Raw genomic sequence first — 19753 nt, 5'->3', positions numbered from 1 at the left:
ACAAATAACCGTTGACTAGACAATTATTTTGAAACAAAAGAATTGTAATTTTGTTCTATTTCTTTCATAAATAGCAGCTGCATTAGTAGTAATTAAACTAATTAATTAATTATAAGAATTATTAATTAATTTATTATTATTATTAATTAATTAAAGTATAATAAAACAATGGTAATGTGAATTTGTAGAAAGTTTTCGAGATAACACCCCCCTTGATGAAATCCTGCGTACGCTACTGCTTTAACGAAGTGGTTAAGTGCAGTGCAGTGGTGTGTCAGTGTCTGCAGTTTTAAGGGTTATGAAAGAGAGAATGACCGGGAGAGTAACAATGTATGCGGCTGCATATTAGTCTGATGTTTGGAATTGCAGTCATGAATCAGCTGACGCGGAGTGATACATCGAATCGGTGAGACCGTTTGTTTACAGAAGGTCTCAGGGTTGGTGGTTTACACTTTAGGTACTTTTGGTTCTCTACATCACTCAAAAATTTCAAGTGATCCATATTGTTTCCGATCTTTTATAAGGAAATAAGCTCGGTGACGATCTGTATTCTACTTGTTTACATTGAAAAATTCTCCAATCCGGAAGTTCTTGCCCCGCCATCAATAATCGAATTGTCTGATCGATCATTTTTTGTTTACTCAGGAATAACCCCCATACTACAGCCGGTAGACTCGCTTTATTTTTTCTCGATTATGTAAATCATAATTTCATTGTGAGTAAATTTAAATGAAACTTTTACATTCGATAAGAAATGTTTCACTATTTCCTGATTTTAAAGTCTGAGAAGAAAGATAAAGAGCATTTTTATTTTCACTGTTCGTGAAAATTTGTGTAGAAAAAAAAAAGTTTTCTGCGAGTGAATAAATTCAACTGGTGAAATCTAGCTGAGAAACGTATGTATTGAACATAAAATTAATTGACCTTGAGAATTGGATTTATTTGTATTTTGTAGTTTCTTGCGCATGAAATAATGAAACAAGACATGTATTTCATATTTTCACTTAAAGGATAATATAATACAGCCTCCTTCGGCTACTCATGACTTTCGTCATTTCATTTTCAGTCTTATTTTATGAAGTATACTTTGCAATGCGCATGTCGATCTTTTAAAGGTTTGCTACATCAATATTTTATATAACCTTTCTTACATAAAAAGATTCAAAAGTGGAAGTGAACATTGTACACCTAACCAGAAACCAAGGAGTGCTAATTTTAAGGTAATCTGTCATGTTTTTTTTTCATTCAGAAATATAATGTAGAATGAAACTTATCCTATATATGTATCCTTATCAAACTGTGTCATATGATATGATACATTGGAGCGAATTGACAATATAGAGAGTCTCCAATTTTGTTAATTTTCGGTATACTAACTAAATTTGGCCTCATAATCACGAATGTGTTGTAAAATTCCGGGAGCCACGTCTTGAAATTTGAAAAAATAAATAAAGCCAATTGAATTTTTTTTATATAGTTGTAGGTGTATAAACGGAGGTCGAAGTTCCTTTTGTTTAATTGCGATTTTATCATTCTACGAATGCAATTTTTACATGGTTCGATTTCGATTTATATCTGTTAACACATACTACGGACTTTTAGCGATCACTTAATATTTTGTTCAATATATGCTATCGTGGTTAGGTTAGCCAGGTCAGGTTTGGTTCCCTTAGCATTAAAATAAAGGGTAAATATGCGATATCGCCCGAACGGATTTCTTCAAATTTACACTAGAAACTACTTACTGAAATCAGTTTCTGTAGTATTGTCGAAGTTTTTCGAGGTATTTTCTTTCACGGAAACTGAAATTTCACCATAGAACGCTGCAGAACAAGAAATAATCACTTTTTATGTAAGGAACTTGCATTAACTGACATTATGCTGTTGTTTCCATTATGTACCTGCAGATGGTGCGAGCGTCGAAAGTCAAGCGGTCTCGCCAGTGTTTCCAAACGTGCCTTTTTCTTACGAGAATTTTTTTAAATTTTTTTATAACTATGCTTACCTAACCCTAACCTTGCCGGAAATGGTCCGTGCAGCTATCGTAAATGGTTTTTGGGGCTATCGTGAATGGTTTTTTGGGGCTATCCGTTAATGTTTTGTGATGACATAATGAACACGAAAGTAGGTATTTTTCGGTGAAGAAGGTTGAAACACTGCATACCCACTCCAAATCGACAAAACACAAGCACGACGCGTGATGATCCATGACGAGTGCACGCCATATTGTCTGTTACCAAAACGGAACAAGGAATACAAATAATGACTCGTAATATGAAAAGTTGACACTATTTTATGGAAAAAGGCATAACTACACCTTAAAGAATCTTCCCCAATGCAGAATAGGTAAGTATCAATGCTAAAATTAACGAAATAAACGAGTGAGAGGTGTTCGGGCGATATTGCATATTTACCAAATAAAGTCCCTAAATGCATTCTACTAAGGTTCCAATTTACTTCTACATTCATTCCCACACTTCTACGATATTTTCTGTCGCTTGTCGACGGAGAATATCTTGTCCATGAGAAGTGCGTTAGGTAATTTTCAAGTTGTTTTTTTCAACATAAGTAATGTTTTTTCGAGTCCAAACAGCACTCATTACTTTAAGGAAAGTTCAAATTTCGTGTGACAATGATTTCCAAAATTCTAAGATAATTAGTCATTGTGCTAGGAGAAATCATAAAACAATCTGAACCGTTACCATAATTTTGATCCATTTTAATGCAAATACATGTTGTTTTCTGCGAAAACATCTGTCCGACATGCTGTTTCTGCTGCTGCCATTTGCTTTCTGCACGAGAGCACAATGTTCCGTGTCTTAGATGATGTAACCGCATAGTCAGTGTTTCAAACTCGACATGTCGAGTATTTTTTTATTTTTTTAACTATGCTTGCCTAACCTTACGGAAAATGGTTTTTGGGGCTAACATCAATGGTTTGTGAGGTATTAGCATAATTTCAAATCTGGGCACGAAAGTAGGCATTTTTCGGTGAACGAGGTTGCAACACTGTATAAATTGACAAAACACTCGCACAACGCACCCTGAACCAGTACGCTATCGCCCGCCATAATGTGTTACGGAATCGAAATAACAAGTAACAGTAAGTACTCGTAAATGTAAGAAATAGACATTATCTTAGTTAGAAATGCATTATTTCACCTTAGGAAATGTTCCGCATTCGAAACTAGGGTACTAGTTTACTATCCTTCGGACAGATTTCTTCATTTCTACGGAAGAAACTAATTACCGTAATAAGTCCCTGTAGTATTGTCTAACATCTGGAAGGTGTTTTGTGTGATGTGGGAATGTTTCATAGTGGAAATTGAACCATTGACGCATAGCCCCACGAACCATTCATACATAGCCCCACGAACCATTTCCAGTAAGGTTAGGTTAGGTAGTGTCACAATAGGTTCCAATAGTTAAAAATTGGTTTCGAAAAAAATATGCGTACCCCCACGCACCATTCTCGCATAGCACTACGAACCATTGACACATAGCCCCACAAACCATTTTCGGAAACGTACGTTCTTCAGTTACAAAAACACTTTTTTTTTAAAATTAAAATTGATCAAAAAAACGTGAATACACGTTAAAAAATGATCCGCGAAGCAGATAGGTAAGTACAAATGTCAAAAATTGACGAAACTCAGTAATTATAGGTGTCCGAAGGATAGTAAACATTTACCGTTTTCTGAAGGATGTATTTCTCTTAGCTCCTGCCATTATTCTGACAGTTTTCTTTTGCAGCACACAAATTTTATTACTATTAGTGGCATTTCCCCAGAAGAGTATACCGTATGCTAATAAATATTGAAAAATGGTGAAATATAATATTTTCAATGTTTCTAAGTTATTGATTTCAGTGTACTAATGGCAAATATAATTTTGCCTAGTTTTGCAGAAAGGTGATCTATGTGTGGGTTCCATTTTAAACTTTCATGAATCCATACTCCCAGGAATTTGACTGTTCTAAGGTAATTTACTGTCATATATTCTTTCGTATTTCTAAAAATTAAAAATACAAAATTATTTATTACTTACGAAAAATGAGTACCTATTTTATACACCGACAACGTTTCGGGAACCACTGTTCCCTTCTTCATGTCCTATATCTCAGCTATCCGAAAATTGCCATAGCTTCGTTAATTCATACACTCGTCAGGAAAAGGAATTGGTACAATATGGTAAAGGTAAAATATTTGGAAAACGCTAAAACCTTTGCAGCACCCATGCTCACTGCTATTTGTTGAAATAATCACTATAAAACCTTCCACTAAAAAACTGGTGCAAGTTAAAATGTTCAAGAAAGAAAAGATACCCTCTTATCACACTATTCCCATATGGTCAGCAGACCTGCTATAAGGTGTTCCCCATGGGGATTTTTAACTGGAGGTTTTAATTAAAAGGTGACCTGTTTTTAATAAGTGTTTTTCAACCAAACCTTTTAACACTCTTTGACGCAGCATAAAATGATTTGTGCCTAGAGGAAAAAGAAACTGAGGAAGGGGGTAGTTGAACCCCAAAATGTAGTTTCGAAATTCTATTCTCACTCACGTAAGTAAGACTAATTTGTCCAAATTTTATATAGATTATATTTTACGATGTGAATAATATGCAAGGGCATATTGACTCAGCAAGAGAGGCCTGGCAAATTGACATGTAAGAAAGTAACAGTCCTTCCCTATGCTTGGCACCACGCCATGAAGGCGTATAGGGGGTTGGAGTTAGGGGTAAAAATTTACTATTCCACAAACACATGTAACTTCTTTATTTCATCACTTTTAACATTCGTACTTACCTATATGCTTCGCGGAACATTCTTGAAGTTGTATTCATGTTTTTTTGATGAAAGTAATGTCAATTTTTCACGTTACGAGTACTTCTTTATTTGCGTTGTTTCGTTTCCGTAAGAAACAGTATGGCGCGTACACCTTCGCAGATCATCATGCGTCATGCTTGTGTTTTGTCGATGCAGTGTTTCCAACCTTCATAATCAAAAAGAATACTAAAGTGATTTCTTTTAAAGCTTCTTCACCTTATTTTACGAACAAAATTTTAACTATGCTTACCTAACCTAACCTTGCCGGAAATGGTTTGTGGGGCTACCCATTTTTCAATTACCCAATTACAAACTCCAGTGGATCTTCCACACCCGGTAAGAATTTCACCACGCATCGACGACACGTCATCTTTTCGGAAATCAATGGTGTGGTTGGAAACCCTGCAATCAACAGAAAACAAGCACGACATGCGATAAGCTATGGAGGTGTACGTGCCAAAGGCTATTGTGCGTCGGAGAATTAATTTCCAACAAAAATAATGAATTTCCACATGGCAGAAAACACCTTCCAGATGTTAGACAATACTTCAGGAACTTATCACCGTAAGTAGTTGCTTGTGTAAAAATGAATAAATCTGTTGGTGGGATAGTAAATTAGTACCGAGTTAGGGCCCCACACTTTCTTGATCACTGCTGAAGGTGGGAGTGATGTGATCAGCACCACACCTTTACATCCTGAGAGTTTCCCCCAGGTACCTACTTTTCACGATGCTAGGTGGGTACCAGAGCCGGTTGAAAAGGTGGAAAAGATACACCTTTCTACTTCACCGGGGATCAAACATGGGTCTCTCGCATGTGTTACTAGCCTGGCCTCCCACACTTTACCTCCGCATTCGAGGTTTGATGCACTTCATACTCGGCTCAGATTTGTCTAGGGGTATCAACATAATTTTATAATTAACTACAAGAGACAACAGATAACCTTTGCGAAACCTTATTAATCAAGGGGATAAATTACCTTGCTCAGCATCTGTGAAATTAAAAACGGAAATTTTGGATATTTTCTATAAATATTAACGTAATTAAATTAAATTAACGTAAAATTTGAAGTATATACAAGTCGTATCCGAACGTTCATTTCTCTAATTATCGGGCCAAAACTCTATTTTTTTTTGATGTTCGAATCTCTATTGTTTGTACCTGGATGCTTTACATTTTATGAATTACATCTGAAGTACGCTTGTCACAAGGTAGACTCGCGTTACTCCAAGAAACGTCTTAACAGGCGCGAGGTCGCCCGACGTGTACATTTCTCAACCTTCATGGTGACAAGGCACTAGGCTGCCCGGCACACCGTAATTACTTCAAAATAACATCCAGTACAAACTACCTTTTTACCTGTAAACTGGACACCAAGGCACTAGCTTGCCCGGCAATCCAATCTCTTACAGCATCCGTTTCGGAAGACCTGTCCTCCGGTCCTAGCTGACCGAAGCAAAGACAGCCTCTCCCTTCCAAGTCCCAGTTCCAACAGCCGACCTCCCCCACTCTCATCTGGGAGTTTATATACATTTTGTTGGCGTCTGTTGCCAACGGCCCTTCTTTCAAAATTTTTAATCTTTAACAGCTAACCTGCCCGCCTTTTCCTCGAACGTTCGAAACACGAAGCAAGAACAGAGAGCTACATGGTATTTATACATAGAATAATACAAACCTAAAAATGCATTAAAATTGATTTACACTAATCAGACATATATATATTAATAAAACATTTAAATAAGGAAAAAAAACACTGTTGCCCTGACACGGGGGCAGGGTAACACATGGTAGTCAGTTGCCCCAATAACTGAGCTACCGCAGCCATCAAATTGACATGTTCCATCCAAAATACCTAATTAACTTACTAACTCGCAGATGGCCATCGTTACGAAAAAATGAAACCTTTTATTAAAATCTCGATCGAAATGATAGAGGTGGCCTTACATTAGAAAGTATTGCATAGTTATTCATGCTGTTACCGCTTGAGTCGTGTTTAGGAAGGCCATTGCAGCACAAGATATAATTACTTTTAATCCAATCTTATATTAATTAATAAATGAAATATCTTGGCCCAAGTTCTGATTGTTTAATTCCAGTTTCATCATGGTACATACACATTTTTTTCAGGGTTCGATTTCTATTTATGTTTGTTAACACATACTTCGGAGTTTTAACGATTACTTACTGCATGTTTGCTGAAATTTTTTTATCAGTTCTGTATACTCCTATGTGCTTCATCTCTTGCAACCAGCCATTCGTCTACTTTTGTCTTGGTTACAGACTGCTTCCACCATCTAGGTCATGTGTGTGTGGTGCAAAAGGGTTTAGAAGTTATGTTAGGCGAGTCAGGCTTAAGGCTCTTAGTGTTACAGTAATTTCCATAAATGTTTTCAACATCTCACCATGTTGGTGCTGGTTTTCGAGCCTCGTGTTGATAGTAGTCTGTGGAATGCCTTCTGCAGGGATATTTTCGTCAGGTGCCTTTTTCATATTATTTTCAATACCTTTTATTTCTTCTATTAACAAAATAATGGCATGTTGGTAGGAAGCACGGATGCTTCTTTAACTCTAGAATGCCCTACCTTCACCGTTTCTTTAATAACTTTCCCAACTTTCCTGTTTTTCTTATTTTTTCCTCAAAATTTTGTGACTTTTCATAATTCTTTGTCCTTTTTTAGATGGTATATTGAAATCTACAAAATATAATTTATGTCTGTGAAATTTCATGTTATACCCCTAGAACAGTGGGAGGGGTCAATTTGACCCCATGTGAAGTTTCATTTATGCATGCTGCAATATCAGTGTTAGGTTGCAGTTCCTCTCTCAACCTGTCTTTAGCATGTTCCCACTTGTCACACTTTACAAGTTGTCATGTAGGTAATGGACGTCTCCGAACATAATGCATGAAGTAGCAGTTTCTCGTGGTGAAATGATGCATATTCTGGAGTGTTCAGTTGTTGATTATTATAATTTTTATTTCTAATCAAAATGTATCATAAACCACCTAAACACAGAGCATAGTATGTAAAGCACAGAAAATAATAGAAATTAAAAATAGGTTCCGTTCTAAAATGATTAGAGTTTTAAATGCATTTCTTATTAGGTGCCTGTGTTTCTTTATCAGACAGGGTTGACACTTTGCCTGGTTTTCTTCGAAAAAACCAACCCGGGCAGGTTTTTCAGTTTTTTTCAGATGAAATCCGGATAAAACTGGGTTTTATTGTTTCTTTTTAGGTTATGTTTATAAATATATATATTTTATAAGTGAAATACATTTTTCCCTGATAGTAATATATTGGAACATTCAATTTGTATTGTTTTAGTTCACTGAATCAAAAAATATTTAATATTTTCTGTTAACATAGTTTAGAATTGACAATCAAGGTCTCCCACCTTGAAATGATTAAGCTAAAATCATACATAACCCATTTCGCAACAGACCATTGATGGCCCAGGCTTACCTACCGACTGTCGGCCGCACTCTCACCTGATCCTACTCTGAGGTGGAAGATCATCCAACCAGTTACGGGGTGACGTGTGGTCAGCACGAGGAACTCCCTAGTCGTCATTGTAGGTTTTCATGACCAGGTTACGTTACTCGTTCGTAGCTCCCCCAATTTAATCATCATGGTGAGTGTTCACTAGTCTCACACACAGGCCGAAATCTCAGGAGAAAAGCTGTTACATTTCTCCAAGGAGACTCATAGCCGGAGCCCAAAGCATGACCGCACATCTACAGTGCGGGACAAATGATTAAATTATCTAAAATACTATATTGACCAGCAGTTTGATTCTACTCTTGCTGGATGGCATAACAGTTAATAGATCTATGATCCAGTAGCGGCTTCTGCTTATTTGCACATTCGCACATGCATACCTAAATAAATCTGTAATGCAAAATATTATTATTATACTTCTTTATTGAACTGTTCTCCTTCGAAATATCAAGTGTTCCCATGTCGTTTCACCAAGAGAGATGGTGGAGAACCCTGTGATGAGTGATATCAACCCGCGTCGACCGAGTTGCGCTTGGGGCTTGAAGGCAATGTTAGTTTCGCTCCCTATGACACTGTCGAAGCAGTCGCGTAGAGGATGCTGATTGGGTGCTTTGGCTTGATCACTGTGTGAGGGGAGGTTGCATCAATTACGAAACCTGTGAATGCAGCAATTGGTGTGCGAGCAAATGTAGTGTTGCAAACCCATTCCATTAGAGATCATGTGACAGAGTCGAGACAACCCATACATCATTGCAAGATGAGGGATTTTTTTTTTAGAAAAGAGAAATTTCCATGGTATATTGTCCCTCCGATTGTGTCCCATGCATGATAGGGGAAGATAAGTGGGAAGGTGAGGAGGGGCAACTGAAAGCAAGATGGGTGTTTTAAACATGCCTGATACTGCCTTTGCTTAGTGCATCTTGGCCAAAATAAATGGACTCTGTGGCGCAGTAGCCGAATTATCAACCCACGTGGAGGGAGTGTACATCAACTGAGTTGAAAAATTGTTTAGCACTGTCAAAAGCTCGTACCTGTTTCAGTGCAAACTGTTTGATTTCATGATAAATAGGGAAACTGTACAGAGCGTGGCAGATACTTAATATTTAACGTTGTTGAATTTTTGGAGGGAAGTTAGCTATAAAGCCTTTAGCAACGGCAGCAATATAAAGGTACGGCGGAAGGGAAGGAAAAATTCTGAAGTATCGAAGCAAGACAGTGTGAACTGAGTGAGTACTGTAAAATTTCTTTAAAATTTATTATTCTCTTGATTTTGCTTCATTTGCTTGGTTCGATCAGTCTGTCATTAGAAATAAACAACAGCTAGATAGATTACAACTGATTTCCTCCATGTGGTAGTTGGATTGGCTTCTTTGGTGTAGTTGTACGCTAATGTTATTATTCTCCTTGTTCATTAATATCAGTGTAGCGGAGGAGGAAGTTTTTATAAAATATTTTGCAAATCAACAATAGTATTGATATTGTAGATCGGTACTTATATGTATTGAGTGATTTTGTGACATTATTGAATGCTGAATTACATATTGCACAATAACATCATTCTTAGGGATGTGACGAAGCTGAAAATTTACCGATGCCGATGTACTCGCCGATAATTTTTGGAACCGATGCTGATATTTAACCGATTCCGATACATAAGATTATTAAACAGAAATGGGATGTTATTTTCAGCATGACAAAAATAAATTTGCTATGTACATTTCTGTTGCATATCATATGTATATACATATATATTCTCAAGAGATGCGAATGTACATTTGCATCTACAAAATGTTATGTGAACCTTTAAGAAGAACATTGATTCTCAGGAGATTAAACATCAGTACACAAGCAGTTCTTTGAAATGCAAAATGAATTCCTGTTCTGCGAGATTCAACTTAAGAAACACGAGATTTGGAAGCACTTCAGTAAGTAATCTACTTCTTCTCTTTTCGCAAATCTGTTCAGCAACACTGAACACTCAATCACTGAATACTGATGCAGCAGGTATGCCCAAGTATTTTCTCAGGACTTGCTTCAGGTTTGAATATTCATTTTTGAACTTCCAATACAACAGCAGATCCTGGTTCAGCAATGTACTGTTTTATTTCCGATTTTGAGTTAGGTTGATCCTCTGAATGAGTTTGCAATAATTTTATTACAAAAACTCTACAATAATGACGAATCATAACCAAATGTTCAATAAATCTTACAAAACTAGAATATAAAACTTATTAGAAGGTAAAAACTCTAGTATAATCTGTACCGGTTTAAATATCGGATTTTTGCCGATTCCGATACCGATGCCGATGTGCCAATTTCGGCCGATTTTCATACATCTGTAATCGGCTTCGGCACATCCCTAATCATTCTTCTCGTGATTGGCTGGATAATTTTCGAAATATTTGAAATTTGTAAAAGATCCGTTTTAAAAGAAAAATGAAATGTAACTCTATCATAGCCTCATTTTCAGTGAAAGTTGATCAAAACTTGGGTTGCCAATATATTAAGCATCAATATGTGCTCAGAAACGGGTGCTAGTATTTGACAGAGGTGTTATAACACTTCTGGACGCGAGACTAAAGTACACACCCATAGATCCAGACCACGAGCCGCCGATGCTATGATCAGTTCCCAGGGTTGCACATTGCAATACTATGCTAATACTTGATGGCTGTGGTGGTTTAGTCAACCTCCGTGGCAAAGTGGTTAGCTCAGCATGCTGCAATGCCAGGAGTCCCAGGTTATAATCCTGGTTCAGACGTGGATGTTTGTTCCAATGATAATACAGAGGAAATTGAGAAAATCGAGAGAAAAAGAGGGATACTACTGCTTAGGGGTATTACTTTTATTACAAATGTAAACAAAAAAAAGTAGAGAGGCTGGCTGACTGCCATGCAGAACACCCGGGTTCGAATCTTGGGGTGGGTGATCTAAGGTTGTAATTTTCCGGTCTTGTCCCTGCATAAAGCAGCTCTGGAACTTACCCATCCTCAAATCAATGGGTCCTGGGGAGTAAAGGCAGCCGGAGTGTAGTTGTGATCACATCACCTCCAAAATGGCAGAGATTAAGAATATGTTGGACCCTATCTCCATATCACCTCAATGTGCCTTCATGCCGCGGTGCTATATGCACAGGGAACTTTACCTTTACCTACTATACTACATACGGTAGCTGCACACGCACTTTTAAATCTGCTTCAATACAGTTTGTTCACAGTTGTGTTTTCCCATTATTTTTGTGTATGTTTGAAGTTTAAATATCTCCTCCGTGTATTAACCATGCCAAAATTATAAGGCTGACATATTTAATTGTCTTGACTGATTTCATCCAAATGGAATACCGTATCCATCCTCCAAAATATCTGGTTGCTATGAAACTTACAGTTCCCATGGACAAAACATTAGTGGCCCCCATTTGGATCCCAACATACATATTGCTTGCTCTGTGATTTTTGCGCACAGATGGAAAATGGAAATATATATGTAAAAGTTTGAATGTTTGTAAATGCTTGTGCCTAGGTTGCTTTTTGCCCGATGGCCGGGGAAGCCAACGGTTGTTTTCCCTCAACAACCTTCTTGTTTGAAAAGTAACAATAGGGCCTTGTCCCGCAGGTTGTGGGCAGGCCAGTTTGTCGGAGGTATATAATATACCATGTTCCAACTTGTTGCGGGCTCTCAGATGCTCTGACACAGGGCCAGATGGATTGATATAGTTTGTTTTTTACAGTTACTCAGAGCCAGATGGATGCATAGAGATACACAGAGAGTGAACCTCGGCGTGATAAACTGTGTGGGCAGGTTAGCACTAGCTAAATAGTGTGCTCGTAGCTCAGATAAAATATACATGACTGAATGAGGGGACGGCGTAGGGACTCTTGTGTGATAAACTGTGAGAGCGAGTTAGCGCTATGTTAAATAGTGTGCTCGTAGAGTGAAGTCCTGGAAGTCCTGTTAAGTGCATTTCTCTGTTTTGGGGAAAAAGGCAACGGAAAGCAGTTGTTAATGGATTGTAACGTAAAGGTATGTAAAAAATATGCACTATATTAAAGAATATATTTTTATTTTTCAAACTTCATAGCTTCAGAAATTCCTTAAAATATTTAAGTCTCTTTTCTTAATGTCCAAAAATGTAGTTTATGGAGATATTTGAAAGTGGCATCAGAATTTGGAGCTACCTCAGTATATGAAGAATCAATTTTTCATCCACCATCTTGAAATGCTTTCAACAAATTGCAAATGCAAAATAAAATCATTCCCTGGGTGTATCTATTTGAGACATGAAGTTCAGCTTAAAAACTCTATATTTGCTACAGATATCGTGGTCTCAAAATTGTTGGCTTCCCCCACCTTTCCTAAACCACACACTATGTTAGAGAGTTTTATTAAAAACTTGAAGCTCAGGTAATGTCCTAACGTAGCTGGGACTTGGTTTTCTTAATCTAAGAAAATCTAACCTCAAATATTTGCATAACTTAAAGCTCTCGCAAGGCATGTTAAATCAGTCTGTCGTCCACCATCTTTAAACATGGTGACAATTTTTTCTCAAATACAATATGACACCAATCCTTTAAGTTATCATGTAACACTAAAAATTGCAAGCTTTTCATTTATGGCAAAATGTATGTTTGCGATTTTACTATCACTCCTTTCCTAAACTATGAAATATAATTTTAAAAGTTTTGCTGCAAAATTGCGGACCGACAAATTTTCTACAATGACTGCATTTAATTCCTTATACTTCGAAAATGCATTGCCAACCATTTTCGGGAAACAGAGAGCATGGTATTGAGCGTGCATGTAACAAGAGGAAAATCAGTTTTTCATTCACCATCTTGAAACACATTGTTCAGTTTCACTCGCATGTAATACCATTGCCGTCTGTCAAGTTTTCTAGCTGCAGAAACGTGTTATCTTGGTCACTAAATAGATGACTTGTCTTTCTTTGCCCATCCACCCCACCCATGTTCCTCCTAAATTGTTCATTATGTTTAGATAATTTTATTGTGAATATACAGTGCAGGTAATGGAACAATGCTCCTGAAGTTTATGCACAAAGCTTGAAATTGTAGCTTCTAAAAAGGTTTGAAAATGTAAAAAATGGTCAAAATATGAAAGTATACGTATGCATTGTATTTACTTAAGTACTCCACACTCTTTAGTTTTAAGAAAAAAAAATTGTGTTAGATTATGAGAGTGCTCGACTTCTTGGGTATAGATCTCCTAACCACAAATACCATATATCCTACATGGGCAAGCAACCCATTACGTTCAATCAATGCACTGAACTGGAGGGAGGGAGGTCACTGTCTCAGTGCAAAGCATTGGAGAGAAAACAGAGACATTTGCGCACATACTAAATTTTGAGAAAGGAATCCTTTGAAAAGTGTTTGGTTTAATTATACCACAGTTAACTTTTTCTACTTTCACAACATTTCAGTAAAATATACTCAATTATCCTTTGTAGTGTTTTATACATGTGAAAATGTATTGTAAATGTTGATCGTCACAGGTGAAACTATGTCTGATAGAGAAAAGGCGTTGTGTGTGTGTTGAGTTGGCGAAGACAGATTTCATCACAATGGTACAACGGCATTTCCGCACACATTTTGTTAAATATCCACCATCTCGGAAAAACATCTACCATTGGTACCATCAGTTTGAAGAGACTGGTTCTGTGTGTAAACGACAGAGCACAGGGCGGGCACGTGTGTCAGATGTGAACGTTGACAGAGCCAGAGAAGCTTTCACAAGATGCCCAAAAATATCCACGTACCAAGCCAGTCGTGAGCTGCAGCTGTGTCTAAAAATCATATGGCAAGTTCTTCGTAAGCGACTGGTCACCGAGCCATACAAATTTCATCTCGTACAAGGCCTGAAACCAAATGACAAGATCCTGCGTCACACATTCTGCGTAGAGATGCAAGAGGACTTGGAGGGTGAAGATTTTGTATGCTGCCAAGTTTTCTCGGACGGAGCAACATTCCATCTTAATGGGAATGTCAATCGTTATAATGTGTGCATATGGAGCAAGTGCAAGTTCGAAATTCACCCAAGATCAACATTTTTTGCACCATATCACAAAAGTCTATGGCCCATTCTTCTTCGATAAGCGCACCATAACTGGCATGACCTATCTTCGCATGCTGCAGCAGAGGTTAATTCCACAGCTAGATGAGGACTCCACGGACTACCTGTTCTAACAAGACAGGGCACCACCCCATTATCACCTTGCAGTCCGGCGTTACCTGAATGAACATCTGCCTCACCACTGGATTAGCCGTGATACTGCCAATAACCTGGCATGTTGCAAGTGGCCACCCAAATCACCTGACCTAACCCCCTGTGATTTCTTTCTGTGGAGGTTATGTGTACGTGCCGCCCATGCCAACAGATAAGCAAGAATTACGACATCATGTTGCTACTGCCATTGCAACCATCAACGCGGACATTCTGTCTCGTGTATGGCAAGAACTCGATTACCGCCTGGACATATGTCGTGTGACACTCGGCTCCCACATTGAATGTTTGTGATGTAAGTAAAACTTTGAGAGTTGTGTTGTATTTTGGCGCCTTGTACATTCTCCTACATTCAATAGTTTATTCATAATAAATACGTAAAGTTGTTTCATTCTTTTTGACTTTCCCTGTACAGCCTTGAATACAGCATTGCCAGATTCATCCCAAGTTACCTGAAACCATAGAAGATAAGCAAGCTTCGAAGATGAGTACTGCAATTTGTAAACTAACCTAAAAGTTTTTTGATTATTTTCGTAATCAGTGGTCTCAAATTAGTAAAAATTTATTTACTGGTTCCTATGGCTCAAAATGGCTGTGAACCAGTGTAACGTAAATGGCTGTGGACCAGTGTAATGTAAATGGCTGTGTTCACATTTCTGGGGTTTATTTATCAGGTCTCAAATAGATAGGTCAATGCTAAGGTGTACAAAAAGTGCATTTTTGTTCAGAGGTAGGTAAACACTATGTACATCTGTTTTAATCTCAAAAGACAAAAGAGTGTTATACATCTGACTGCTCAGGAGAAGATCCCGTCCTGAAGTGATGTGATGTGGTAGTGAACACTGTTTGGGACAGGAGCACACTGAGTGAGATATAAGGACTGGGTCCACCTCCATAGCATTCCTTTGAACTTTCTTTCTTGAAAAGCAGACCCAAAATATGCAGATAAAATCTTATGTATGGTGCAAGAAGCTGGATCCTTAACCCAGCGTTGGTCGACTGATATTGGAGTAACTCCGATGGTCAACATGTTAGCACGATGCTAACATCTCCATTTTTTCAAATTTCGTTGATAATTTTGGTTCTCAACATCATATTTTGTTCATTATGTGAATATTTTACATTGTTGTTTTGTCACATCCAGCGTACTGTGCCCCATGAACATTTCTTTGAGTTTGTCATATTCATTGGATGCTATTTCACTGTTGCTGTCGTGCTCACTTACGCCAGGCTGCTCCACATCACCATCTTCTGAATAAAGAACCAAAAATAAATAAGTGAAAAAGACAGCCCCTTGGTGAGTCGACACGTGAGCATCATGCTAACATCTGACCTAGTGTTGATAGGGTCAATACACAGCTTCCCATTATATTTTCCCGCCTGTAACAAAGCAACAGATGGCTAGACTGCATCTCAGAGAGCTTTCATATTTTACAACAGATATATAAGCAGATAAATTTCAATGTCAGCGTAGCTCTAACATGTCGACCCGACCCATGCCTGGTCAAGAAATAGCCAGGAAAACTAAAATGACATAAATGCAATTTCAATCACTTTTAAGGAACACAACCTAGCAGATGACATTTCTGCTACTTCTTAAAATCCACCAGTGAACCTATCCCTCCCTACCCTGTGTTCCTTCAGCTGGGATCATCTTGTAGGATAACAGACATAGAAACATTGGTACATGTTAGGGAAAAAAAAAACTAGTATCATTAATATCAATATGCAAATCTCCATATATTTTTTCGATGGGAAAAAGGATTCATGTCTCAAACTGGTATAGTCAGTTGGATGGCCAGTAGTGTTGTCAATGATAGGTATTGTAATTTTGTTCCTTATCGAACATTTTTTTTTCATAAGATAAGGGTTTATTAACCTCTGTGGGATACACCTTAGCAAGAGTGACATTTCATTTTTTTAAATAGCGGTATATCTCATTATTTTCTAACATAGAATACCTTAATATGTTTACAGTTACATCATTACCTAATCTTCACAATGCAAAGTATATATAGTTCTTCATCTTGAACGTGTATAAAATATGTTACCGAAAGCTTGTGTATTGACTTCTATTCCAGTTGACTTTTAATTGCTATCATCAAATATTGCAAGTAGTATACTGAAATTTGTGGAGGGTGAAAGTGGATAATGAAACTCAACTTATAAACAAATCAAGTACTGTGATTGGTGTAATTATGAAAGTGTACGCATACTTTACAGGTACTTGTAAAGTACTAGTGTGCATTTTTTGATGTGTATAAGGAAAATCAAATAAACTAATAAATGAGGTATGCCTCTGCACTGTTTTTCCAATTTGAAATTATTGATAGCATGAAACTGAAATTACCAGCTGTGGATGCAACTTCATACACGTTGGTATTTTTTCTTTTGATAATATTAGCCTGTTACGAAAATTACACATGCTGTTAGGTAGAAAATGTTTTTATTTTTCTTGAAGATAATGAGCAGTATAAAATAAAAATGTTTGAGACCAAGGTTGCTTTATGTAATACCCTCACCAGAAATGTTCTATATCTAGGAGCAGTGCTCATAAAATCTTCAGAGCTAGGTGCCAGGAAACCACCTACTAGCAATTGTGCATACTATAAGAAGCTGAGCATCACCAAATTCAAAACATGGCTAAATCATATTAGTTTTTAATTACGAAGTGCTTAGCCACGAGAAACCGGGAAGGGGGTGGGGGAAACGAGTAAGGAATTGTTACTTATTCTATGGAATGTTCATAACATTGGTAAAAAAAAATCATTTGATAACTTACACTGTACTGCAATTTGAACTTAGAATCTTCAAAATTTCGTGCATGCAAATTTAGAAAACAGCAAGACATCACAGTTGCCAGGCTGAAATTTTTAGTCGACCTGGTGACGGATTTTTTGAGCCCTATATAGGAACATGCATATTTTGTCTTTGATGAAAACATGAAATGTGGAAAAAACATATTGTAGTGTTAATTTTTCATGTTTTGAAACGTGTGATTTGTCACGAAATGAACTGCAAAATGAAAAAACAAAACAAAAAAAAACCCCTCTTGAATACAATAATTAGCATTTATTTACCGATGCAATGCGTTCTGAGGTCTGAATTACTCTGTGAGTTATGCAAATCACAGGGAATTTATTAATTCTGCTTTAAATACTTGATAAGCAAGAATGGATTCCTTTACACAGGAATAAACTTAATTCTCTGATAACTATGTAAATATGCTATTAGAAGTGAAATCCTAATTTTGTGTATTAAGTAGAGTTTTTCAATCAAATTAAGGTGTTTATTCACCATTCATAAAATACCCTGCTACAAAGTTACAGACTCAACCCTGTATGTGTGCGTGTGTCTTAAACCAACTTTCCAGTAGGATTTAAGGATGCATTCTGGGTAAAAATACTCGCATCTAAACTGCTTCTTTATGAATATTGTGTAAATAATTATATATTCATTGATTAATGTAATTTTATTAAGTTTGAACATTTTTATTTCATTACATAAAGATAAAGTTGAGAGAAGATAAGAAAGAAAGAATGGTAAGATGAGTGCTCTCTGCCATAACGTAAGGACTCACACTGGAAGGAAATTCCCAGAAGGAAAGTTACTTCTTAAGTCTGAATTTTAATTGTTTCAAAGCATGTAAATAGTAATGTCCTTCATTGATTAATCTAATTATCAAAATTTTTGAATATTTGCATTGAATCATGCAATTGTTTGAGAAAAAAAGAATGTGATGAAATACCGAACTGAAATGTATGAACACATGTTGGGTGAAATTAACCCATCCAGTGCTTCTATGGCCCTCCGAGCAGAGCTAATTAATAACCTATTCGAGGCCCTGACACTCGGAAGGGTTCACCAGAAAGGTACCAAGAAGGGTGGCCTCAAACACTCATTCGAAGGGATCAAAAAATATATTTCAATATTGGCTGGGTAATTTTTAAATATACATGAATCCTTACGGGTTAAAAAGTGTTTTATAAAAATCATTTTGGTCTTTACAGAAAATGGGCAGCAACCAACTGTACAGTTTAACCTGGGGAGAGTTCGGCACCTCACTGGTGTCAGCTGTTCAGCTGCTGAGATGCCACGGTGACCTGGTGGATGTCACGTTGGCCGCTGGAGGACGAAGCTTTCCCGCTCATAAAATCGTGCTTTCTGCAGCAAGTCCCTTCCTCCTGGAGCTTCTCAAGGTTTGCAGTTATGAACAACTTTTCGTTTCCTTGAGGTACATGTAGCCACGAAACCAAAGTCAATGTACTTTTCATCTAAGCAAAAATGAAATGTGTTTAATCTGCTGTGGATTTTGCTCTTCCGTATGGCTAATATTGTATTTATCATGATCTCTATTCACAGTGAAGATCTTTGAAATTTAATTTCATTTTTGAGTGGACATGTAATTAAGTTTTAGTTTTTTTTTTCTGGGCTGAGCCAATACCACTTTGAACTGATACCGATGGCGATACACTCACCCATTGCCACCGATACTATACTAATACTTGAAAATCATTATAATTTAAAGCTGTTGAAAATATTGATCACTGTTATTGTGTAAAGGATTCTACTCCAATTGTGTGCATGAATTTAGCAAGAATTTTGCTTTAAAATATTCATGAATTATATTAGAATATTAAAATACATGTTACGTAATCACAAAATCCAGTTTTTTTATTGTTTTTTTACCACAAAATTGGTGCAGAATAGAAACTAAGTTTGAATTTTGCATAATTTCGGCGATACCGATACATCGGCATTGGTATCGGATCAGCCCATTTTTTTTTTGCTTATTTTGAGATATGAAAGCATTACAAGGAACATTCTTAACCTGCGATCGGTTGCGGGTGAGTGCAGCACTTACTTTAAATTTTAATGAAGTGCCATTTTAACAGTATTTAAAATATTTGCCTGTAGTGCTCTCTAGCTGACTTTTAGATTTCGCGAGCGACGTGACCACATTTTTATGAGATGACGTAAATGGCATTATTAGTGACACCATTGTTGTGGAAAGGGTTGTCAGAGTGAGTGCGGAGGTCCCACGCAACTGATTACGTTATATACTTTTTTATTTATATTTGTGCATTATTTAGTCTATAGGTCTATCCTGTTTCTAGTGAGTTTTTGTACGTATATGTTCTTGGCCGCTGTGACTCAGTCGGTAATGCGTCTGACTACCATGCTAAAGGTCCCA

The 19753-nt window shown here is 37.1% G+C and overlaps 1 protein-coding gene across 3 annotated transcripts in view; it reads left to right on the top strand.

The window, feature by feature from the left end:
- Window positions 1-730: 730 nt before the first annotated feature.
- Window positions 731-19753, top strand: part of Trl (Trithorax-like) — a 118299-nt gene continuing 99276 nt past the window's right edge. For 2 of the 3 annotated variants that reach the window (XM_083126282.1, XM_083126279.1), the window contains exons 1-2: window positions 731-896; window positions 18570-18758. In XM_083126282.1, coding sequence (XP_082982408.1) covers window positions 18573-18758 — 186 coding nt within the window. In that variant the 5' untranslated portion in view covers window positions 731-896; window positions 18570-18572. Of the gene's footprint in view, window positions 897-12336; window positions 12343-18569; window positions 18759-19753 lie in introns of those variants that run through there. The other variant, XM_083126281.1, reaches the window with a different exon arrangement.

The sequence above is a fragment of the Lepisma saccharinum genome, chromosome 8, assembly GCF_977018435.1.
Source record: "Lepisma saccharinum chromosome 8, izLepSacc3.1, whole genome shotgun sequence".
NCBI lineage: Eukaryota > Metazoa > Arthropoda > Insecta > Zygentoma > Lepismatidae > Lepisma > Lepisma saccharinum.
The sequence above is the reverse complement of the archived record's forward strand: the minus strand, read 5'-3'. Positions and strand labels throughout refer to the sequence as shown.